This window comes from Camelus ferus, chromosome 9 (genome assembly GCF_009834535.1).
Source record: "Camelus ferus isolate YT-003-E chromosome 9, BCGSAC_Cfer_1.0, whole genome shotgun sequence".
In the NCBI taxonomy this organism is placed as follows: domain Eukaryota; kingdom Metazoa; phylum Chordata; class Mammalia; order Artiodactyla; family Camelidae; genus Camelus; species Camelus ferus.
In genome coordinates this window covers 16,472,259-16,490,686 of record NC_045704.1, presented here as the reverse complement: position 1 = coordinate 16,490,686, position 18,428 = coordinate 16,472,259, and the positions used below count along the sequence as shown (strand labels likewise).

The window sequence follows — 18,428 nt, the reverse complement described above, 5'->3', positions numbered from 1 at the left end:
TTCCGGTGGCTTCTGGGAAATGCAGTCCATCCGGAATAGCCCCGGCTGCAGGGAACCCGCGGTGCTCCGTGTGCGCAGGCGCAGGCTTGTGTCGGCGGGCGGCCGAGGTAGACCCCTATCCCGAAGGACCGTGGTTTCAGGTGGTCCTGCGAAAGTGGAAAAGGAGAGTGGAATCGGAGTCTAGGATGTAGAGGGCAGAGCAGGCGGTTGCTGACTTCAGAGCCTCAGACCTGCGTGCAGAAGGAGGAGAAGGTGGTGGGCTCCTGGGTAGGGTAGTCCCCTAGGTGTGAGCTCTGTGAGGACAAGGTCTTTATAGTCTTTCACGCCCCCGCCATCAGCACCTGGAGTAGCACCAGGAGCACAGCAAGCGTTAAGTGTGCATTTGTTTTAAAGAAAGAATGCCTGGGCATGGGTGGGTGTGTTCGAGTCTTCATTCTCTGTGACATTGTGGGACCCACTGTGTGTCTGTAACCGCGTATGTGGTTGTGTTTCTGTTTGTGGTTTGTTTCGTTGAGTGTGGATGCGAAAATGGTTTATGTTTCAGATTTTGAGATATTATACGATTTATTAAGCACACTTCCTCCCCGCTTCTTCATCCCACCGCGAAATTCCACATGCCCAGTAATTTGCCTTTCTCTCCATTAAAGGCCCAGTCTGGCTGACTTGCCGAAGACACATCCTTGCAGGGCAGACTCGTCCATTAGGCACAGTGGGCAAAGTGCCTAGGGCCCACAATACTTTTAGGGGCCCACAAGTAAAAGTCTTTAAATGTCGGAAATAAACATTAAGTTTTAGGTCAAAGAAATGTTTAATTGGAAGAAATTATTTATCTACTATTAATTTATTATTATTACTATACCTGAACAGTTGTAAAATACTGTTATGTTTATTTTATGTTTCATGGAAGAAGAGGCCGACGAAAGTCATAATGCAGCCATGCATCTTAGCCAAATCAAATCAGATTTCAATCTAGCCTTAATCCTCTCCCAACTCCCCACTGGAATTTGTGAAAACACCACAGTACCTGCTGACCTTAGGTGAACTGCGGTGAACTCTGAGCTTCCCTCTGATACCAAAGACAAATAAGGACACTACCTCAAGAAGACAAGAGAAAACAAGCGTTGGTGAAGATGTGGAGATAAGGGAACTCTTGTACACCATTGATGGGGATGTAAATTGGTGTATCCATTGTGGAAAACAGCATAGAGGAAAAATTCAAAAATAGAATTACCTGACATTATGACACTAATTCTACTTCTGGGTATATATTGAAAGTAAATGAAAACAGGAAATTGAAGAGATATGCACTCTCATGTTTATTTCAGCATCATTCACAATATGGAAACAACCTAAGTGTCAACAGATGAATGGATAAGGAAGTTGTGGCATATATACAATGGAATATTATTCAGCTGTGAGAAAGAAGGAAATGCTGCCATTTGCAACAGTATGGGTGGACTTTGGGGGCATTATGCTAGGCGAGATAAATCAGACAAAGACAAATACTGTATGATATCACTTATATGTGGAATCTAAAAAAAACAAACTCATAAATATAGAGAGTAGAATGATGGTTATCACAGGTTGGGGGAGGGGTGGGGAAATAGGATATATTGTTTAAGGGTACAAATTTGAAACTAGTAGATAAATAAGTCCTGGGAAGTTAATGCATTGCATAGTGATTATAGACAAAATATTGTATTTTAAACTTCAAAGTTGTTAAGGAAGTAGATCTGAATTGCTCTTACCACAAAAAAGACATGAAAATTAGGTGAGGCAATAGAAGTGTTAGCTAACACTAAGGTGGTAATTATCTTGCCATATATAGATGTATCAAATCAACATGTTGTATACCTTAAATTTACACAATGTTATACGTCAGTTACATTTCAGTTAAAAAGGAGCAAGAATTACCTGATGTGATTTCTTAATTGGAACTCAAAGAATAACTTTTCAAGATATTACATAGGGTGGACTCCATTCTATACTATAATATTTTCTCCAATTACCTAACAATGCATAAAAAACAAAGCAAAGGAAAAGCAGAATATTTTGCTGTTTCTGCTTCACATCACACTAGACAGTTTCATGTTCTTTTTTTATGAGCTTTTGGAAAAGGGTGAATCCAGGTCTATGTAATAAAGTCTTGCTCAGTATAGCTCAGCCCATCTCTTTTGTTTTTTTAATTTATTTTTTTATTGAAGTATAGTCAGTTATAATGTGTCAATTTCTGGTGTACAGCACAATGCTTCAGACATACATGAATATACATATATTCATTTTCATATTCTTTTTCAATGTAAGCTACTACAATATATCAAATATAGTTCCCTGTGCTATACAGTATAAACTTGTTTATCTATTTTATATGTACCAGTCAGTAGCTGCAAATCTCAAACTCCCAATTTATCCCTTCCCACCCCTACCCCCTTCCCCCCTGGTAACAGCTTACTTCATTTAGTATGATATTCTCCAGGGCCATCCATGTTGATGCAAATGACATTATTTCATTTTTAATGGCTGAGTAGTATTCCATTGTATAAATATACCACGACTTCTTTATCCATTCACCTGTTGATGGACATTTAGGTTGTCTTCATGTCTTGGCTATTGTAAATAGTGCTGCTATGAGCATTGGGGTGCAGGTGTCTTTTCAAATTAAGGTTCCCTCTGGCTATATGCCCAGGAGTGGGATTGCTGGATCATATGGCAAGTCTATTTTTAGTCTTTTGAGGAATCTCCATACTCTCTTCCACAATGGCTGCACCAAACTGCTTTCCTACCAACAGTGTAGGAGGGTTCCCTTTTCTCCACACCCTCTCCAGCATTTATCGTTTGTGGACTTTTGAATGATGGCCATTCTGACTGGTGTGAGGTGATATCTCATCATAGTTTTTATTTGCATTTCTCTGATAATTAGCGATATTGAGCATTTCTCAGGTGCCTATTGGCCATTTGTATGTCTTCATTAGAGAATTGCTTGTTTAGGTCTTCTGCCCATTTTTGGATTGGGTTGTTTGCTTTTTTCTTATTAAGTTTTATGAGCTGTTTATATATTCTGGAAATCAAGCCCTTGTCAGTCTCAACTTTTGCAAATATTTTCCCCCATTCCATAGCTTGTCATTTTGTTTTGTTTATGATTTCCTTTGTTATATTCTTTTTCATTAAAGGTTATTACAAGATATTAACTATAGTTCCCTGTGCTATATGGAAGAAATGTTTTTTATCTATTTTTATATTCAACCCATCCCTTTCATGATCTCTTTTTACCTCACACATAGCACGCCGTTATCATTATTTTCCATTTATTTTTTCATTTACATTTCCAACGTCTGTCAGGGAAACAATAAGAAAACGAAAACGCAAGCCAAGCCCTACAAACACCCTATGGCTTATTCAGACTCCACCTGCTAATTCAAAAGTAAAATTGCGCAGGCAGGCGGGAAGCTCAGCCCCACAGAGAATTCTGGGACGTGTAGTCTCCACGCTTCCTGTGATTGGAGCACTTCCGCTGCGAGAAAGTTCGGTTCTGTTCTTTGCTCCGCTGCGGACATAGGAGCGTTTAATCCAATGCTATGCGTGTTTGGAAGCATTTCGGCTACTGTAGGGCGAGAATAAGAAGCTCGCTCCTTTCGTGGACTCTCGGAACTTCGATTCAGGCCGTGGCTGTTGGAGCCCGCACTTCCGCCTCAGGGGGCGGGGCAGAGGATCCTATTCCTCTCGAGGAAGCTGGGAAATGTAGTCCAGAAGCTCCGCGTAATCGAAGGTATTTCCGCTTCAGAAGGTTGAGTTTGCGGCCTTCGGTTCTCTCCGGGAGGTGAGTGATCTCTGGGACCGTGCGATCTCTTTTAACTTTTCTGACCTGGTGGTGGGATCAGCCAGTCAGGGTCCTCAGTCACAGGGCAGAAAAGCCTCGGCCAGCGGCAGAGGGCAGGGTGGAGGGGCGGGGCGGCAGCTTGCCTTCCACTCATCGGATTCTTTGCGTTTGAGGCGGTTCTCGAGTCCCCAGGTTGTAGGTGGACGGGAATCGGCAGTTTGACGGCCTCCTGTGCTCTGCGCTGTGCAGCCCGCCTCCCCTCGCACCCTCCACACGCTCTGTCACTTCCTAGCGAGGATGAGAATTTAATCTTTCTGTGCCTCGGTTTCCTTTTCTGTAAAACGGGATATTTCGCCTTATATAAGTGAAATGTCTGGAACAGATCAGGCATGTGGCAAGGCGTTAACTGTTAAGATTAATGGCTGTTATAATAATTAGAAAAGCAGCCCTTCCTCTGAAAGCTCTTTTAAGTGCCCCCTGGCTTCTCCTTCTCATCCCTACGGAAAGGAGGCTGTGCCTGGACTACTTCTGACCCATTTTTAAAGAAAGAGTGCGTCACGCATACATATCCTCAGTGGTTTTTCCAGGACCACAGAGTCGTGGCATCTCCCAACCTCCTTTCCTTTCCCGGCCCTGACTTCTGAAAGAGGGGCTGTAGGAAGAGGGGAGTGAGCGCAGGGCTCCTGGCAGCAGAGCCCCACCGTGACAGGACTTAGCATCTTCCTTTTCTGTCCTGAGTGGTAAAAGGTATTTTATTCATTAGTAAATGTTTCTGCTACAGAAGTATTCGATTACTGTTAAGTAATTGTGAAAGTATGTAGATCATGTACAGGGCAAAAGTGATGGTCATCATAGTTAAACAGTGAGTGCATAAGTATCCTTCTAAGGGCTTTATAAAAGTTAGCACATTTAACCTTCACAAGGCACTATTAAGTGAATATTGTTATTACTTATCTTTAACAGATGAAGAAATGGAGACAGAGAGAGCATAAGTTACTTAAGAGCAGTGGGATTTGAGTCCAGGGCCTGTATTCCTTATATCTTAGGATATCCTTGGTTCCTTAGTTTAAAATCCCCAAATTGGAATTAGGAAACAAAATAGAAAAACAGTCTATCAAAATATGCAACCATAGGAACTGGCTGCAGAGGTGGCATTTGGGATCAAGTTGTGGAGGTAGGATTGGAATTATATTGTAGAGGATTTGAAAGCAGGGTTAGTGAGTTTGGGCATTTTTCTAAATTTTTGAAAATCTCATTTAATCTTGTTTGAATAATATTTATAAAATAATATTTATAGTTCTTATTTTGATTATAGAAGATATGCACATTCATTGTAAAGAATTCAGAAAACGTAGAGATATGACATAATAAAAAACATTAAGAATTAACCATATAGACGTATATGTTATAACGTGTAGGATATGTGTGACATATACAAGATATAGACATAGAGTATATAGATATTATTAACATTTCAATGCATTTCATTTTAGCAGCTTTTCAGTGTGTATTTACCTATGTTTCATAGAATTGTTATCAGATTATTCATATCCTTAAGTCTTTTTTTCTTTCTTTTTTTTTAAACTTTTTTTATTGAGTTATAGTCATTTTACAATGTTGTGTCAAATTCCAGTGTAGAGCACAATTTTTCAGTTATACATGAACATATATATATATTCATTGTCACTTTTTTTTCACTGTGAGTTCATATCCTTAACTCTTAATTCTGGACATTTCTAGATATACCCAAAGTATAATATTAATGAACTACTCTGTAACAATCACCCCACGTCAATCCTTGCTAATCTGTTGCTTCTCCCTCTCACCATGCACGTATTTTTTTCCCATTGAGTATTTGGAAGCAAAGCCAGATGTTGACTCAGAAGGACTTAAAAATTAATTATTATAAGTTGCTTGCATATAGAGACCTAGAGAGGGGAGGTCGTATTAGTTTGCTAGAGCTGCTGTAACAAAATATCACAAACTGGTGGCTTAAACAACAGAAATTAATTTTTCTCACAGTTCTGGAGCTAGGAATACAAGATTGAGGTGTCAGCAGGTTTGGTTTCTTCTGAGGCCTCTGTCCATGGCTTGCCGGTGGCTGCCTTCTTGCTGTGTCCTCACGGGCTCTTTCCTTTGTGTGTGTGCATGTCCCTTTTTGTGTCCACATTTTCTCTTAGAAGAACACTAGTCAGATTGATTTAGGGCCCACCTTAACGGCCTCGTTTTAACTTAATCACCTTTTTAAATGCCCTATCTCCAAATAAAATCACATTCTGAGGTCCTGGAGATTAGGACTTTAACATATGCATTTGGAGGTGGTGATCACAGTTCATCCCATAACAGGTATTAACCACGACTTCGAGGTTTTTCACACTTGGCAACTAGGAGAATGTTATTTATATGAGCAAGTTAGAAAGAGTTGCAGTTAGGGAAGGAAGATGATGGAGTTTTTTGCTCCTTTGGCGTTGCACTGGCCACTAGTGTATAACTCTCAGTTTCATTTCTCTTTCCTATTAAGTTACAAGGACCTCTTTCATGGATCTGGTCATGTTCTTTACAGAGTGCCCAGCACAGGGCTGATGGAGAGGAGTTATTTAGTGGGTAAGTGTGACTCACATAGCCATCCAAAAGGGTGCTAAAGCCTGGGACTAGAGAACAAAATAGAAACAGTCTATAACCATATGCCTTGTCTTGTACCTCACTTACTTTAGGTGAGCTGTAGAATCCATCAACTTTTTCAGAGTATTCAAAAGTTGATATATCATCATGCCTAATATTGTCTTGCTCTAAACAAATTTCCTTAGAAACAAACTGATGCTAATGTTTAATTTTTTGTTTATTCCTTTGGGATCATAATGAGAATGATGAGGATAGCTAACATTTTGGGGGCACCTCTTATGACTCATCGAATTTCCAATGCTGTCTGTACACAGATGCGTTTATCTTTCATACTAATGCTATTACTATTCTCATTTTTAAAATGAAGAAACACTCATGGACAATTGAAGAAATGACAGCGAGGTATAGTCAGTGAGGGGCAGAGCCAGGATCAAACCTCAGAAGCTGGGTTTAAAACCTCACTCCAGCACTGGGAGACTGGATAACCTTGGGCAAGTTACTTAACTTCTCTGTGCCTCTCTTAAGGTTTTTCAGTGATTATGCATCTCTTTGGTTAACTCAGTCATCCTCCAGGGCCCAGATCAAGCCACACTGATGTAGAACCTGATCTAATCACATGTGGACCTCAAGACCCATAATTTGTGCTTCCCAAGTACCCTGTCCACTACCCTGGTACTTAGCATTATGTAGCATAATTGCTGGTTTCCCAATCACTAGACTATGAACAGCTTGACACTGAGTAATTGCATCTCTTTGAGCCTGGTTTCCTTAAGTGTTCATTGAATTAATAGACTCATTTATTTAATAAAGAATTAGTAAGTTAGCCTACCTAGTGCTAATCGTGCAGGCAGTGAAATTGTTATTCTCAATCTTTTGATGGACACATTCTGTGGATTTTGTAACAGGAGTTTCTTTAGGCACTGACTTTGAAGAGTAGAAAGCACCTTCCCAAGATGGTATTAAAAATCCAGAGGCCCTTTTCCTTCCACAGATGACCTTGCAAATATCTTGCAAATATTATGAAAGACCTAGAGGGGAAACTTGGAAATAAAACTTCCACTGTCCAAATTTCCCAGGTGGGACCAGCTTCACAATTTCACATCTCAAAGAGACCTTGGACTGACTAGTCTAGTCTTTCCATGTGCCTCTGCTGGAATGTTCCTGGATGGTGGGCTTGACACGTGTCAAAATTCCAAGATTGACACCGACACTGACTGCCGAGTGTCTGCTGAGTGATTACTGTATTACAGGCATTTTTTTTTTTAATGGAGGTACTGGAGATTGAAGCTGAGCATGCGCTCTACCACTGTGCTGTACCCACCCCCCAGGCACTGTTCTAGGTGCTTGGAATATAAAGCTGAGTAAGTTTCAATCACAAGACACATAGTTGATTTACTGATTATCCCCTTTCCCCAGAGGTGGTGGAAAGATCTCCCTGTAAAACATTTTCTAGTGAGCAGAAGTCACTGTGCAAACACAGAGTGAGAGCAAAGTGAGTTCCAGATTCTGAAAGGATCCTTCCTCTAAGATGGGAAAGTTTTACACAGCCTTTTTCCATACAGGGTTCTGTCTGGAGTAGGACTAACTAATCATAATTAACTAATAAGTCATAGATTAACCAATAATTAACTAATAATAATCTCTTGACCTGGATATTTTACTCTCAATTTCCACCTTCCCCAGAATCAGAATCATACCCCTAGAGCTACACGGACTTGTATTAGGGCCACCACGTGTGGTGGGGCGGGCCGCTCACCACACAAGGGCTCTTGGCTGAAGGCAGGGTTGGTGTCTGGAATCCAGCCCACGTCTGCTCATCAAGCCGTGTACGGCCGCAGCCGCCCTGAGGGAGGAGGGCTTCCTTGACTGTTTTCTGTAAAACAGCCAGAGTGAGTGGTTAAGCTGCCAGACTCTGATCCACATGTTTTATATAGTCACTTAGATTGACTAACCCTCCTGTGAGATTGGTTGTTTTATATTATTATTATCCCCAATTTATAGATCAGTCATTCAGACACGTTGAGACTAAGTGGGAGCACGTTGCAGATGCCAGCATTCAGATACTGGTGGTCCGATTCCAGAGCCCGTACACTGAGCAAATCTGTTCTTTTCTCCTTCAGGCACATCTTCTGGCTTCAGGGTCCTGTCCCTGCTTATATCTGTCTTTCATCCCTCACTCTCAAAACTCTCATTTCTCTTTCCGTGAGACCTTAGACTCCCGTCTGTTTTTTGCTTTGTTTTGTTTTTCTCTTTAGACGCCACAGAGAGACAAGATCTAGCAGGCTGGCTCCAGTGTGAGAGCCGGCTTTGTCTTCCGCCCCTGCCCCTTGACATCACCAAGCCTCTGCTTCCTCTTTTGTTCCGTGGGAGCAACAGCCATCCCCGCCATCATTTCTTGAGAACTTCGTAAGACACCAGGTACAGCACCTACGGCATCGCATAAGTTAGCTCATTTATTCCCCACCTTAATCCTATGACTGATGTTCTTTTTTCCCTCCTTGTTACAGCTGTGGAGCGGCACACAGGTGTAGGTGATTGGACCAGAGTCAGGCGACTGTCAGTAGGTGGCAGCTTCCTCACAGGTGTGTGGGAGGCACCTTAATGAAACAATGCATGTCAAGTGCTTCTCAAGGCCCCTAACATGTACTTAGCGGTCATTTAGTGTTAGATACTGCCGTTTTGTTGTTTTATCATTACTATGATTACCATAGCTTGGTGATTTAAATGACATATTGATCACCTAACTGACAGTTAGATGTAGCTTGCAGAGTCACATGGGTTTATTGATTTTTCTTTATCTCTACAGTAGAGTCTTTTTAAGGGCCTACTGTTAACCAAGTACATTTAAAAATTTTTTTATTAAAAAATATTTTGTGTGGGGGGTAAAGTTTACTTATTTATTTATTTTTAGAGGCGGCATTGGGGATTGAACCCAGGACCTTGTGTATGCTAAGCTTGCACTCTACCACTTGAGCTACACCCTCCACTCCAGCCAAGTGAATTTGACAAGGTCTTATATCATTTAAAAAACAGTCATCCATCATGTCAAACTCATAGAGAAAGTAGAATAGCGGTTTCCAGGGGCCGAGAGGAGAAAGAATGGACCATTATTGTTTAACGAGTACAGAGTTTCAGTTTGGGCTGGTGAAAAATTTCTAGGAGGTGGATAGTGGTGATGGTTACACAACCACGTGAAGGCACTGAATGAACTTTACACCTAAAAAATGGTTAAAAGGGAACATTTCATGTTATATATATTTTACACAGGAAAAAAAATGAAGGAAATCTTAAATATTACTGCAAAGGCACCAAATTCAGTATGACAAACCGAGAGAAAATAACATATTTCAGAGGTTAAAGGTGATTTTCATATGACAAAGCAACAGCCTCTTAAGGCTCCATTGATGGAAACTATTTATGAGGGCAGGTTTTATGTCACTGAATGTTACCTGCTTTTCCCCTGCTACTGAGAAATAAGGTACCCTGAAGGTGTTCTTTGAACTTTCTGCCTACTCATTTAATTGTTAAAACAGTCCTATGAGGTAGGCATTGTTAATACCTCCATTTTACAGATGGAAGAATTGAGGCACAAAGATACTAATAATTTGTCTAAGATTTCACAGCTAATATGTAGCAGGTCCATGAACCTAGACAGGTTACTCTCCTAACCTGGGTACTTCATTCTCAATTTCCACCCTCCCCAGAATCAGAGTCATACCCCGAGAGCCACACAAACTTGTATTGGGGCCACCGTGTATGGTTGGACTGCAGACTGTTCACTGCGCAGGGGCTCCTGGCTAAAGGGGTGGGTAGTATCTGGAATCCAGCTCACGTCTGCTCACGAAGGGGCCTCAAGGAAGGGGCACCGTTGCTCTTTCACACTAAGCGGCCACGTGGGTTAGTGACATCCTTTGGCCAGAATCTGACGGCTTTCTTCTCCTTCCCCCATTGTGCCTTTCCAAGACTCAGTGCTTCCCCAGAAGGAGAAGGACAAAATGACCAAGTTCAAGGTAAGCTGGGCTCGCCTTTCCAGGTTTTAAATTCTCAGCTCATTTCTCAGTGATTAGGCACATCCTGTTTCTCCTTCTTGGAAAGGATTAAAGAGAACAGCAGGCATTTGGAAACCTCTTATGTACCAGATACGCTGTCGCTACTTTTTGTTTTAGTGTAGTTTCATTTTTGTTGTTTTATCCCCTTTTCTAATTTCACAAAGGAGAGTAGACTAGACAAAGTTAATAGCAGTGAAAAACATCTCCCGCTTTACCACCATTTTCCTTACAAAACAACTGTCTTCATTTTCCCGTGTTCTTTTCCTTATATGCGTTTATAACGTATATTTGTAATCCCTGTAGTATAGTTACAATTCTCAAAGTGTACCTTTTATAATTAATATTTTATACCCCACATCTTTAATGGCCCTATCATATCCCCTTGAATTTGTGTACGCTGTGTGTGCGGCGTGTGTGTTATGAATGTCTTGTAACTTTTCCCCACTCATGGACATCAGGTAGTTTAGAATTTTTTCTATTTTAAAGAACATTTTAGTAACAGTTTTCCTACTACAACTATTTTCCTCAAAAGGGAATTTGAAAAAGTTTACCATTTTTTGGTCTTAATGTTCTAGGAACTTTAAATTGAAAAGGTACATTTGATATGCGGTACCTCGCGTATTTTGTATGTAGAGTATTCAGATATGGCTTAGTGCACAGGATCTAAGCGATGCTTCGCACAGAGAAATATTATTAGATATTTTCACATAAGCAAGCTAGGTAGTTTCTTATATCTGGGTCATGTCGTGTGCATGCTTTATTTACTGATTTATATTTTTTATTCATGCATTAATTTTATCAAAGTAATAATATACTTAATTTTAAAAGTACAAGAGGACTTGCCAGATAATTCTCATTTCCTAGTGCATTTAGTCTCAAACCACCCTTTCGAGGCAGAACTTGGTCTCATCTGCATTTTAATTACAAAGAAACAGGATTGTAGAGTTGGAGAGAACTGCTTAAGTTCACATAGGAAACCAAAGATTCAACTGATCCAAAAATACTCCTGGGTTTTTTACTTGGATGAAGAGAGCGAGGCCAGGGAAAAGAATTCACCAATCAGACTTAGCCCTTTCTGTGTCCTGGTGGGTGAACGGTAGCACAGATAACAGCCCCCCCTCCGTACCATAGGTCACTCTCGGTGGCCCCTTCTCCATGATCTCTGTTGCCCATTTAGGGCAACCAGGTGTGCTGTGTTTCAGCGATGAACACAGTCAAGACAACACTGTATACAAGTGATTCTTAATCACGGGCAATTCTGCCCATAGGCAACGTCTGGAAACATTTTTGGTGTCACAGCTTAGGGGATGCTACTGACATCTAGTACGAAGAAGCCAGGGGGGCTGCACCCATCCTACAGTGCACCCAGCATCCCCCCTGCAACAAAGAATTATCTCTCCCCAAATGTCAGTAGTGCCAAGGATGAGAAACTATACTGTACCCAAAGCTGTACAAGAACAATAGCAAAATGTGGGTAAAGAGTTTATAATACACATGCTTTTAAAAAAAGCTTTAAATCTCTAATAGAAATTTTATATAATCATAAGATAAAACCCCAATTGGAGCATGAGCAGAGAACATGAGCAGGCAAGGTTCTGAGGGAAGAAAATTAAGATGGCTAGTAAATAGGTGAAAATATGATGAGTTTATTCATGAACAAATAAGTACGAACAATCAAAATAAGTTGTTTTTTACTGATAGGATTGCCTAGGATTTAAAAATGTGGTTATATTCAGTGTGTATGGTAGGAAGAATCAGGGACACATATTCTCTTGGGGGAAGGGTGAAATAGGGGAAAAGTTGAAAAGAAAATCTGTTGTCCGTCATAGTTTTGAAGCTGCATATTTGACATTGCAGTTTTCACTTTTTGGAACTTACCCTAAGGAAATAATTAGATGGGAAGCTGATACCTATGTAAAAAATTGTTCCTTTCAGCACATGTTATGAAAAGAAAAAAACCTAAAACATAGATGCATTATTGGAAATGTTTAACTACCTGACAGTGAAATTCACTCTGGTCTCTCAGAATCTAGAACTACTTCGTACACATCCTCTTCCCTTTTCTCAGTGCTACCCTTCCTCCAGGGAACCTCTGTTGCAGGATTCACTTGGGATGTGTTTGATGTTGTAGGAGGCAGTGACATTCAAGGACGTGGCCGTGACCTTCACAGAGGAGGAGCTGGGGCTGCTGGACCCTGCCCAAAGGGAGCTGTACCGAGACGTGATGCTGGAGAACTTCCGGAACCTGGTCTCCGTGGGTGAGAACGGGCACTCTGTGACTGAATGTCCTTGGATGTGCCGGGCTTTGGAGCTCTTGACCTGGTTTCTAGTTTCCCGATCGGCATGAGATAGAGAGATGGCATTTTTCTAATCTTTCTCCCCTGGCCAAAATGTGTCTACATTGACAGCACGACTGCTATACATTTTTGGCTTTTCAAATTGTGGTCATCTCCAGTTAGTGGGTCCTGACACTCATTAGGGAATTGAAATACAGTAGGGTAGAGAATATCAGTGGCCTTGGCAGTAACTGCTTGCTGCAGTAAAAACTGCCCATTACCAAGAATAGCATGAGAAACTGTGAAAAGGGTGCAACGAAAATAGATCATTTTCTTCCAGTAATTTATATTTATGTCTGCCTGTCTTAGGTTTTTGCATAAGATACATTTCTTCCCGTGGGTCTTACTTAAAAGTTGGGAAAACACTGATTTGGGTGTCCCAAAGATGATGCAGTGAGAACCACAAGTTTTAAAAATTTTGGCCTCTAATGCATTAATTCTAAATGTTTGTCCTTGCCTTCTCACAGGGCACCAATGCTTCACATCAGACGTAATATCCCAGTTGGAGAGAGAAGAAAAGCTTTGGATGATACGGACAGCAGCCCAGAGCCGTTGCTCCTCAGGTGAGAGCCATGTGACTCTGAGTCTGTCCCGCTTTGTGTCACTTCCACAGCCACGGCTCTGGTCCACATCAGTGCCTGGACTGTGGACCACCGCAGCAGTCTTCGTATTGCTCTCTCTCCTGCTCTGCTCATTTATAATCGATTCTCCACTCAGAGTGTTTCTTCTAAGTTCAGATCTTGTCATGTCTCTGCTCAAAACCACTCGGAGTTTCTCACCTGATTTAGAGCACAGTTCAAGTACTTAACGGGAGTCAGGATGTCCCATGTGTCCACCAGTTCCGTAGTCTGCTTTCAGATACAACATTTCACCTGAGGCTCTAAATACCGACTCCCCCTTGAAAAAGGAGAAAGTTTACACACACAGGAAGATAGTACAAAAATTTCAGAAGCACTCAATCCATGGCCATTTTTACGCTTTATGCTTTTTTTAAAAAATTTTTTATTGATTCACAATGCTGGTTTCAGATGTACAGCAAAGTGATTCAGTTATACATGTACATACATATATATTTTTTCTTTCCATATTCTTTTCCATTATACGTTATTATAAGAAATTGAACGTAGTTCCCTGTACTGTACAGCAGGGCCTTGTTTAAAGTGATTCTTGCCATGATTTTGTGATCATCATTATGTTCTCATCCCCTTAGTTTAGCCATGCATCTAGGGAAGCCTTTCAGCTTCCCAGCAAGACTACTGTTTCCAATTCCTTTCCTGTTGTGGGTAACTTGCTGGAAAAAGCTCTTTTATTTTTCTAACATGGCTCAGACTCTCACGAAGAAGTCAGACCGGGATTCACTTATCCTTTCAACGTGTATTTGTTGAACACCATGTCAGACAGTGCCTTGGGAGTGGTGACAAAGATATAGAATGCTTGTCCTCATGGATATTGCATTCAAGGGGGAGAAGACATAAAAGGAAAAAGATCAAGGACATTGACAGTGTGTCGGACAGGACCATGTGCTGGGTCAAAACAAAGCAGGGTAAGGCAAGTAGAGATTACCTAGACTGTGGAATGAATAGGGAGAATTTACTCTTATGATATTGGATGGTAAAAGCGGCCTCCCTGATAAGGTGCTATTTGAAGAGAGACCTGAGAAGAAGTAAGTAGCCAGCTATATGGCTAATTGGTGGAACAGAGTTCCAAGGACAACATAACTCTTCCTGTCCAGTAATGACTTTAAGTATTTGTACTATGCTCTGTTTATTTCCTCCTCACAGATTCTTGCTCTGTGGTGAAAGATTACCTTCTGTGACATTGTGCCTACACCAGAAATTGCCACATTGTAACTGACTGTACTTCAATTTGAAAAAAATTTTTTTAATTAAAAAAAAAAGATTACCTTCTAATTTTTCACTTATTTTCCCCCCTGGAGGTTGTAGGAAATTTATTACCATGAGGCTTTAGAATAATGTATGTTATTACAGTAAACCTCTTCCCCCATTTGTCTTCCTGAAGTATATTTCTTAGCAAGAGATGGCAGGATCGCTCTCTGCTTATACTGTGAACTTTAGGCACTTAGGTATAAGGTATTTTCTCCCAAACATGTATCTTTCCAGCCTATCCAATGTCTCCCACCATCGGAATAAATTTCCAATAAAATAAAGCAAAGATTTTTCAACATTGCCTGGGAACATCTTCTGATAATCTGTCTGTAAGGGCCTTGCTAGAGATTTGGAGCATTTTGATCGGATGTGCATGCAATAGGCAGAATTATGTGAAAGCTGTTTATCAGACACCAACTGCAGCAAAAAAGAGATAAGGCTTATCATAAGGTGCAGCTTCATCTTTGTAAACATTGCCTAGGAGGTATTTTTCTTGCTCTGTAGCCACCAGATTTCTAGCTTGTATCTCACTTATGAAACTTACTAGGATTCAAAATGGATCCCGTTAGTGTGTAGTGAACCCCCAAGAGATTTATGGAGGTGTGCGAATCAGAGAACATGATACATGATGTTAAAAAATGGAAATTTTTGATGGTTCAGTAAAGCCTGGGGGTGTAGGCCTAAGTTTATAACATTGACATCTCTGGACAAGGCATTCACATGCCCCATCTCCAAATTCTTTTTATCCTTTTAGGAGACAAGAATCTAAGTGATATGGATGCTCTTCAAGAAGTTGGATTAAGGTATCTCCCACACGAAGAGCTTTTCTGCTCGCAAATCTGGCAACAAGTTACCAGGGAATCAACCAGGTGTCATGATTCTGTGGTAAATAGTCAAGGATCTGGCTCTCAGTTGGAAAAACAAAGTGATGCTCTCTATAAAGATGTGGAGTTCGGTGAAGACTTTAATCAGAGTCCACATCTTCAGGTTCACCGCAGAGACCACACTGGGAAAAAACCCGACAAAGGGATAGAGTGTGAGAAAGGTTTCATTCGGGGCTTTCAGCTTCAAATTAACCCAAGAGCCCAGGTAGGAGAGAAGCCCTATACATGTGAAAAATGTGAAAACACCTTCCGTCGGCTTACAACTCTTCAAGCCCATCAGAGAGTCCACAGTAGAACGAAGTCTTCCAAATATGATACATCACATAAGGGTTTCAGTCGGAGGTCATATCTTCATCATCGTCCGAGAATCCCCACTGGAGAGAATCCACACAGGTATGAGGAGTGTGGGAGGAATGTCAGGAAAAGTTCACATCATCAAGCTCCTCTTATGGTCCACCCATTGGAGAAACCCTATAAATGTGAGGAGTGTGGGCTGGGCTTCAGTCAGGCCTCCTATCTTCAAGTCCATCAGGGAGTCCATGCGGGAAAGAAACCTTATAAATGCGAAGAGTGTGGGAAGGGCTTCAGTTGGCGTTCACGACTACAGGCCCATCAGCGAATCCACACTGGGGAGAAACCATACAAATGTGATGCATGTGGCAAGGGCTTCAGTTACAGCTCACATCTTAACATTCACTGTAGAATCCACACAGGTGAGAAACCCTATAAATGTGAAGAGTGTGGGAAAGGCTTCAGTGTAGGTTCCCACCTCCAAGCCCATCAGATAAGCCACACAGGAGAGAAACCATACAAATGTGAGGAGTGTGGGAAGGGCTTCTGTCGGGCCTCAAATCTTCTAGACCATCAGAGAGGCCACAGTGGTGAGAAACCATATCAATGTGATGCATGTGGAAAGGGCTTCAGTCGTAGCTCAGACTTTAACATTCATTTCAGAGTCCACACAGGAGAGAAACCCTATAAATGTGAGGAGTGTGGGAAGGGTTTCAGTCAGGCCTCAAATCTGCTGGCCCATCAAAGAGGCCACACTGGAGAAAAACCATACAAGTGTGGTACCTGTGGGAAGGGTTTCAGCCGGAGTTCAGATCTCAATGTTCATTGTAGAATCCACACAGGTGAGAAACCCTATAAATGTGAGAAGTGTGGGAAAGCCTTCAGTCAGTTCTCAAGTCTTCAAGTGCATCAGAGAGTCCACACTGGAGAGAAACCGTATCAGTGTGCTGAGTGTGGGAAGGGCTTCAGTGTGGGCTCACAGCTTCAAGCCCATCAGAGGTGCCACACTGGAGAGAAACCCTACCAGTGTGAGGAATGTGGAAAGGGCTTCTGTCGGGCCTCAAACTTTCTGGCTCATCGTGGCGTCCACACAGGAGAGAAACCATACCGATGTGATGTGTGTGGTAAGCGCTTCAGACAGAGATCATACCTTCAAGCCCACCAGAGGGTCCACACTGGAGAGAAACCATATAAGTGTGAGGAATGTGGGAAGGTCTTCAGCTGGAGCTCATATCTTCAAGCTCATCAGAGAGTCCACACTGGAGAAAAACCATACAAATGTGAGGAGTGTGGGAAGGGCTTCAGTTGGAGCTCAAGTCTTATAATTCACCAGCGAGTCCATGCTGGTGATGAAGGTGACAAGGACTTTCCCTCATCAGGGAAGGCATACAGCAAAGAAGCTCCATAAAGTTACATGTTTTAATACCTCAAATGGGTGCTGAACTAGTCCACTTATCAGACCTGTCATAGAAGACCAAACATTTGTTTCATAAAAGAGTATTTCAGCCAGAGCTTGACATGTCATAGTGGTTGGGTGACCATACAGCAGAGAAGCCTCATGAAGGTGGAGACAAAAGGACTTTATTCAGAAACTTGACATCTAGCAGATGTCACACAGAACGGAAGAGAGCCTTAGGAAGGATGAGTCTGATCTGGAGTGAACCCAAAGTACTAAGACAGAAATGCCAAAAATCTCTTCCACTAGAATATAAGCTCCCAGAGGGCAGGGACTTTGTTTACTGCCAAGTCGCTTCTGCCTCTTCAGTGCCTAACACACTGCAGGTATTAAGTAAGGTTAAATGAGTAAAGGGGAGGACAGTCACATTGGAAATTTTTACTCAGTTCCTCTCTAAAAATTTCTATTAAGTTCTACTTAGAAGAAGAATTCTCCAAGCCTCGGAGGACATGAATTGAGACTCATGGGCTCATTTTCCCAACCCTGCAGGTCCTGTAAACTAGTGTTTATCAAACTGAAGGTGGTAACCCATTAGTGGGTCCAGAAGTCCATTCAGCGTGTTGTGACCAGCACTTTTGTATGCTAACAGTACTTTACTGAAGTGTAATTTGCATGCAGTAACCTGCATAAATCTCAAGTTTACAACTTCATGAATTTTGACAAATGTTATCTACTTGTGTAATCATCACCAAGATCAATATCTACAATATTTCTATTAAACCAGAATGTTTCCTTGTGTACATGTCTCATCATTCCTAACTCTGGTGGCCACAAGTGTTGTGATTTCAATGTCGTATATTAGTTTGATCTGTCTGTTCTTGAGGTTCATACGTGTTCAGTACATACTCTTTTATGTCTGGATCCTTTTCATCAAATATATGATTGTCTTGGAGTCACAGAAAGCAATTGATAAAATTCAGTATCCATTCATGATAAAAATTCTTCAGTGAGATAAAAGGCATCTATGAAGATCTTGTAAGCTAATCCTTTTTTTTTAAATTGGGAAATAATTTATAGACAGTAAAATCAACTCTTTGGTGGGTTATTCTGTGTTTTGGCAAATGCTTACTATCTTATTACCACCACC

The 18,428-nt window shown here is 41.4% G+C and overlaps 1 protein-coding gene across 5 annotated transcripts; it reads left to right on the top strand.

The window, feature by feature from the left end:
• The first annotated feature begins 3,743 nt into the window (after window positions 1-3,743).
• On the top strand, window positions 3,744-18,079 carry ZNF45 (zinc finger protein 45). Of its 5 annotated transcripts, XM_032485878.1 has the most exons (8): window positions 3,744-3,817; window positions 6,339-6,421; window positions 8,695-8,857; window positions 8,947-9,021; window positions 10,403-10,449; window positions 12,620-12,746; window positions 13,292-13,387; window positions 15,465-18,079. In XM_032485878.1, exons 5-8 carry the CDS (start codon window positions 10,435-10,437, stop codon window positions 17,291-17,293), a joined length of 2,067 nt encoding a protein of 688 aa, XP_032341769.1. In that variant the 5' UTR covers window positions 3,744-3,817; window positions 6,339-6,421; window positions 8,695-8,857; window positions 8,947-9,021; window positions 10,403-10,434; the 3' UTR covers window positions 17,294-18,079. The 5 variants fall into 5 exon arrangements, with proteins under 5 accessions (XP_032341769.1, XP_032341771.1, XP_032341768.1 ...); XM_032485880.1 differs by lacking the exon at window positions 6,339-6,421 and having other exon boundaries at window positions 3,756-3,817; window positions 10,409-10,449; XM_032485877.1 differs by lacking the exon at window positions 6,339-6,421 and having other exon boundaries at window positions 3,756-3,817.
• Window positions 18,080-18,428: the final 349 nt, after the last annotated feature.

Excerpts from the sequence above, each read along its gene's own strand:
- ZNF45 (XM_032485878.1), top strand. Across the intron at positions 12,747-13,291 it reads CCGGAACCTGGTCTCCGTGG|GGCACCAATGCTTCACATCA; the intron begins GTGAGAACGGGC and ends GCCTTCTCACAG. Across the intron at positions 13,388-15,464 it reads CCAGAGCCGTTGCTCCTCAG|GAGACAAGAATCTAAGTGAT; the intron begins GTGAGAGCCATG and ends TTATCCTTTTAG.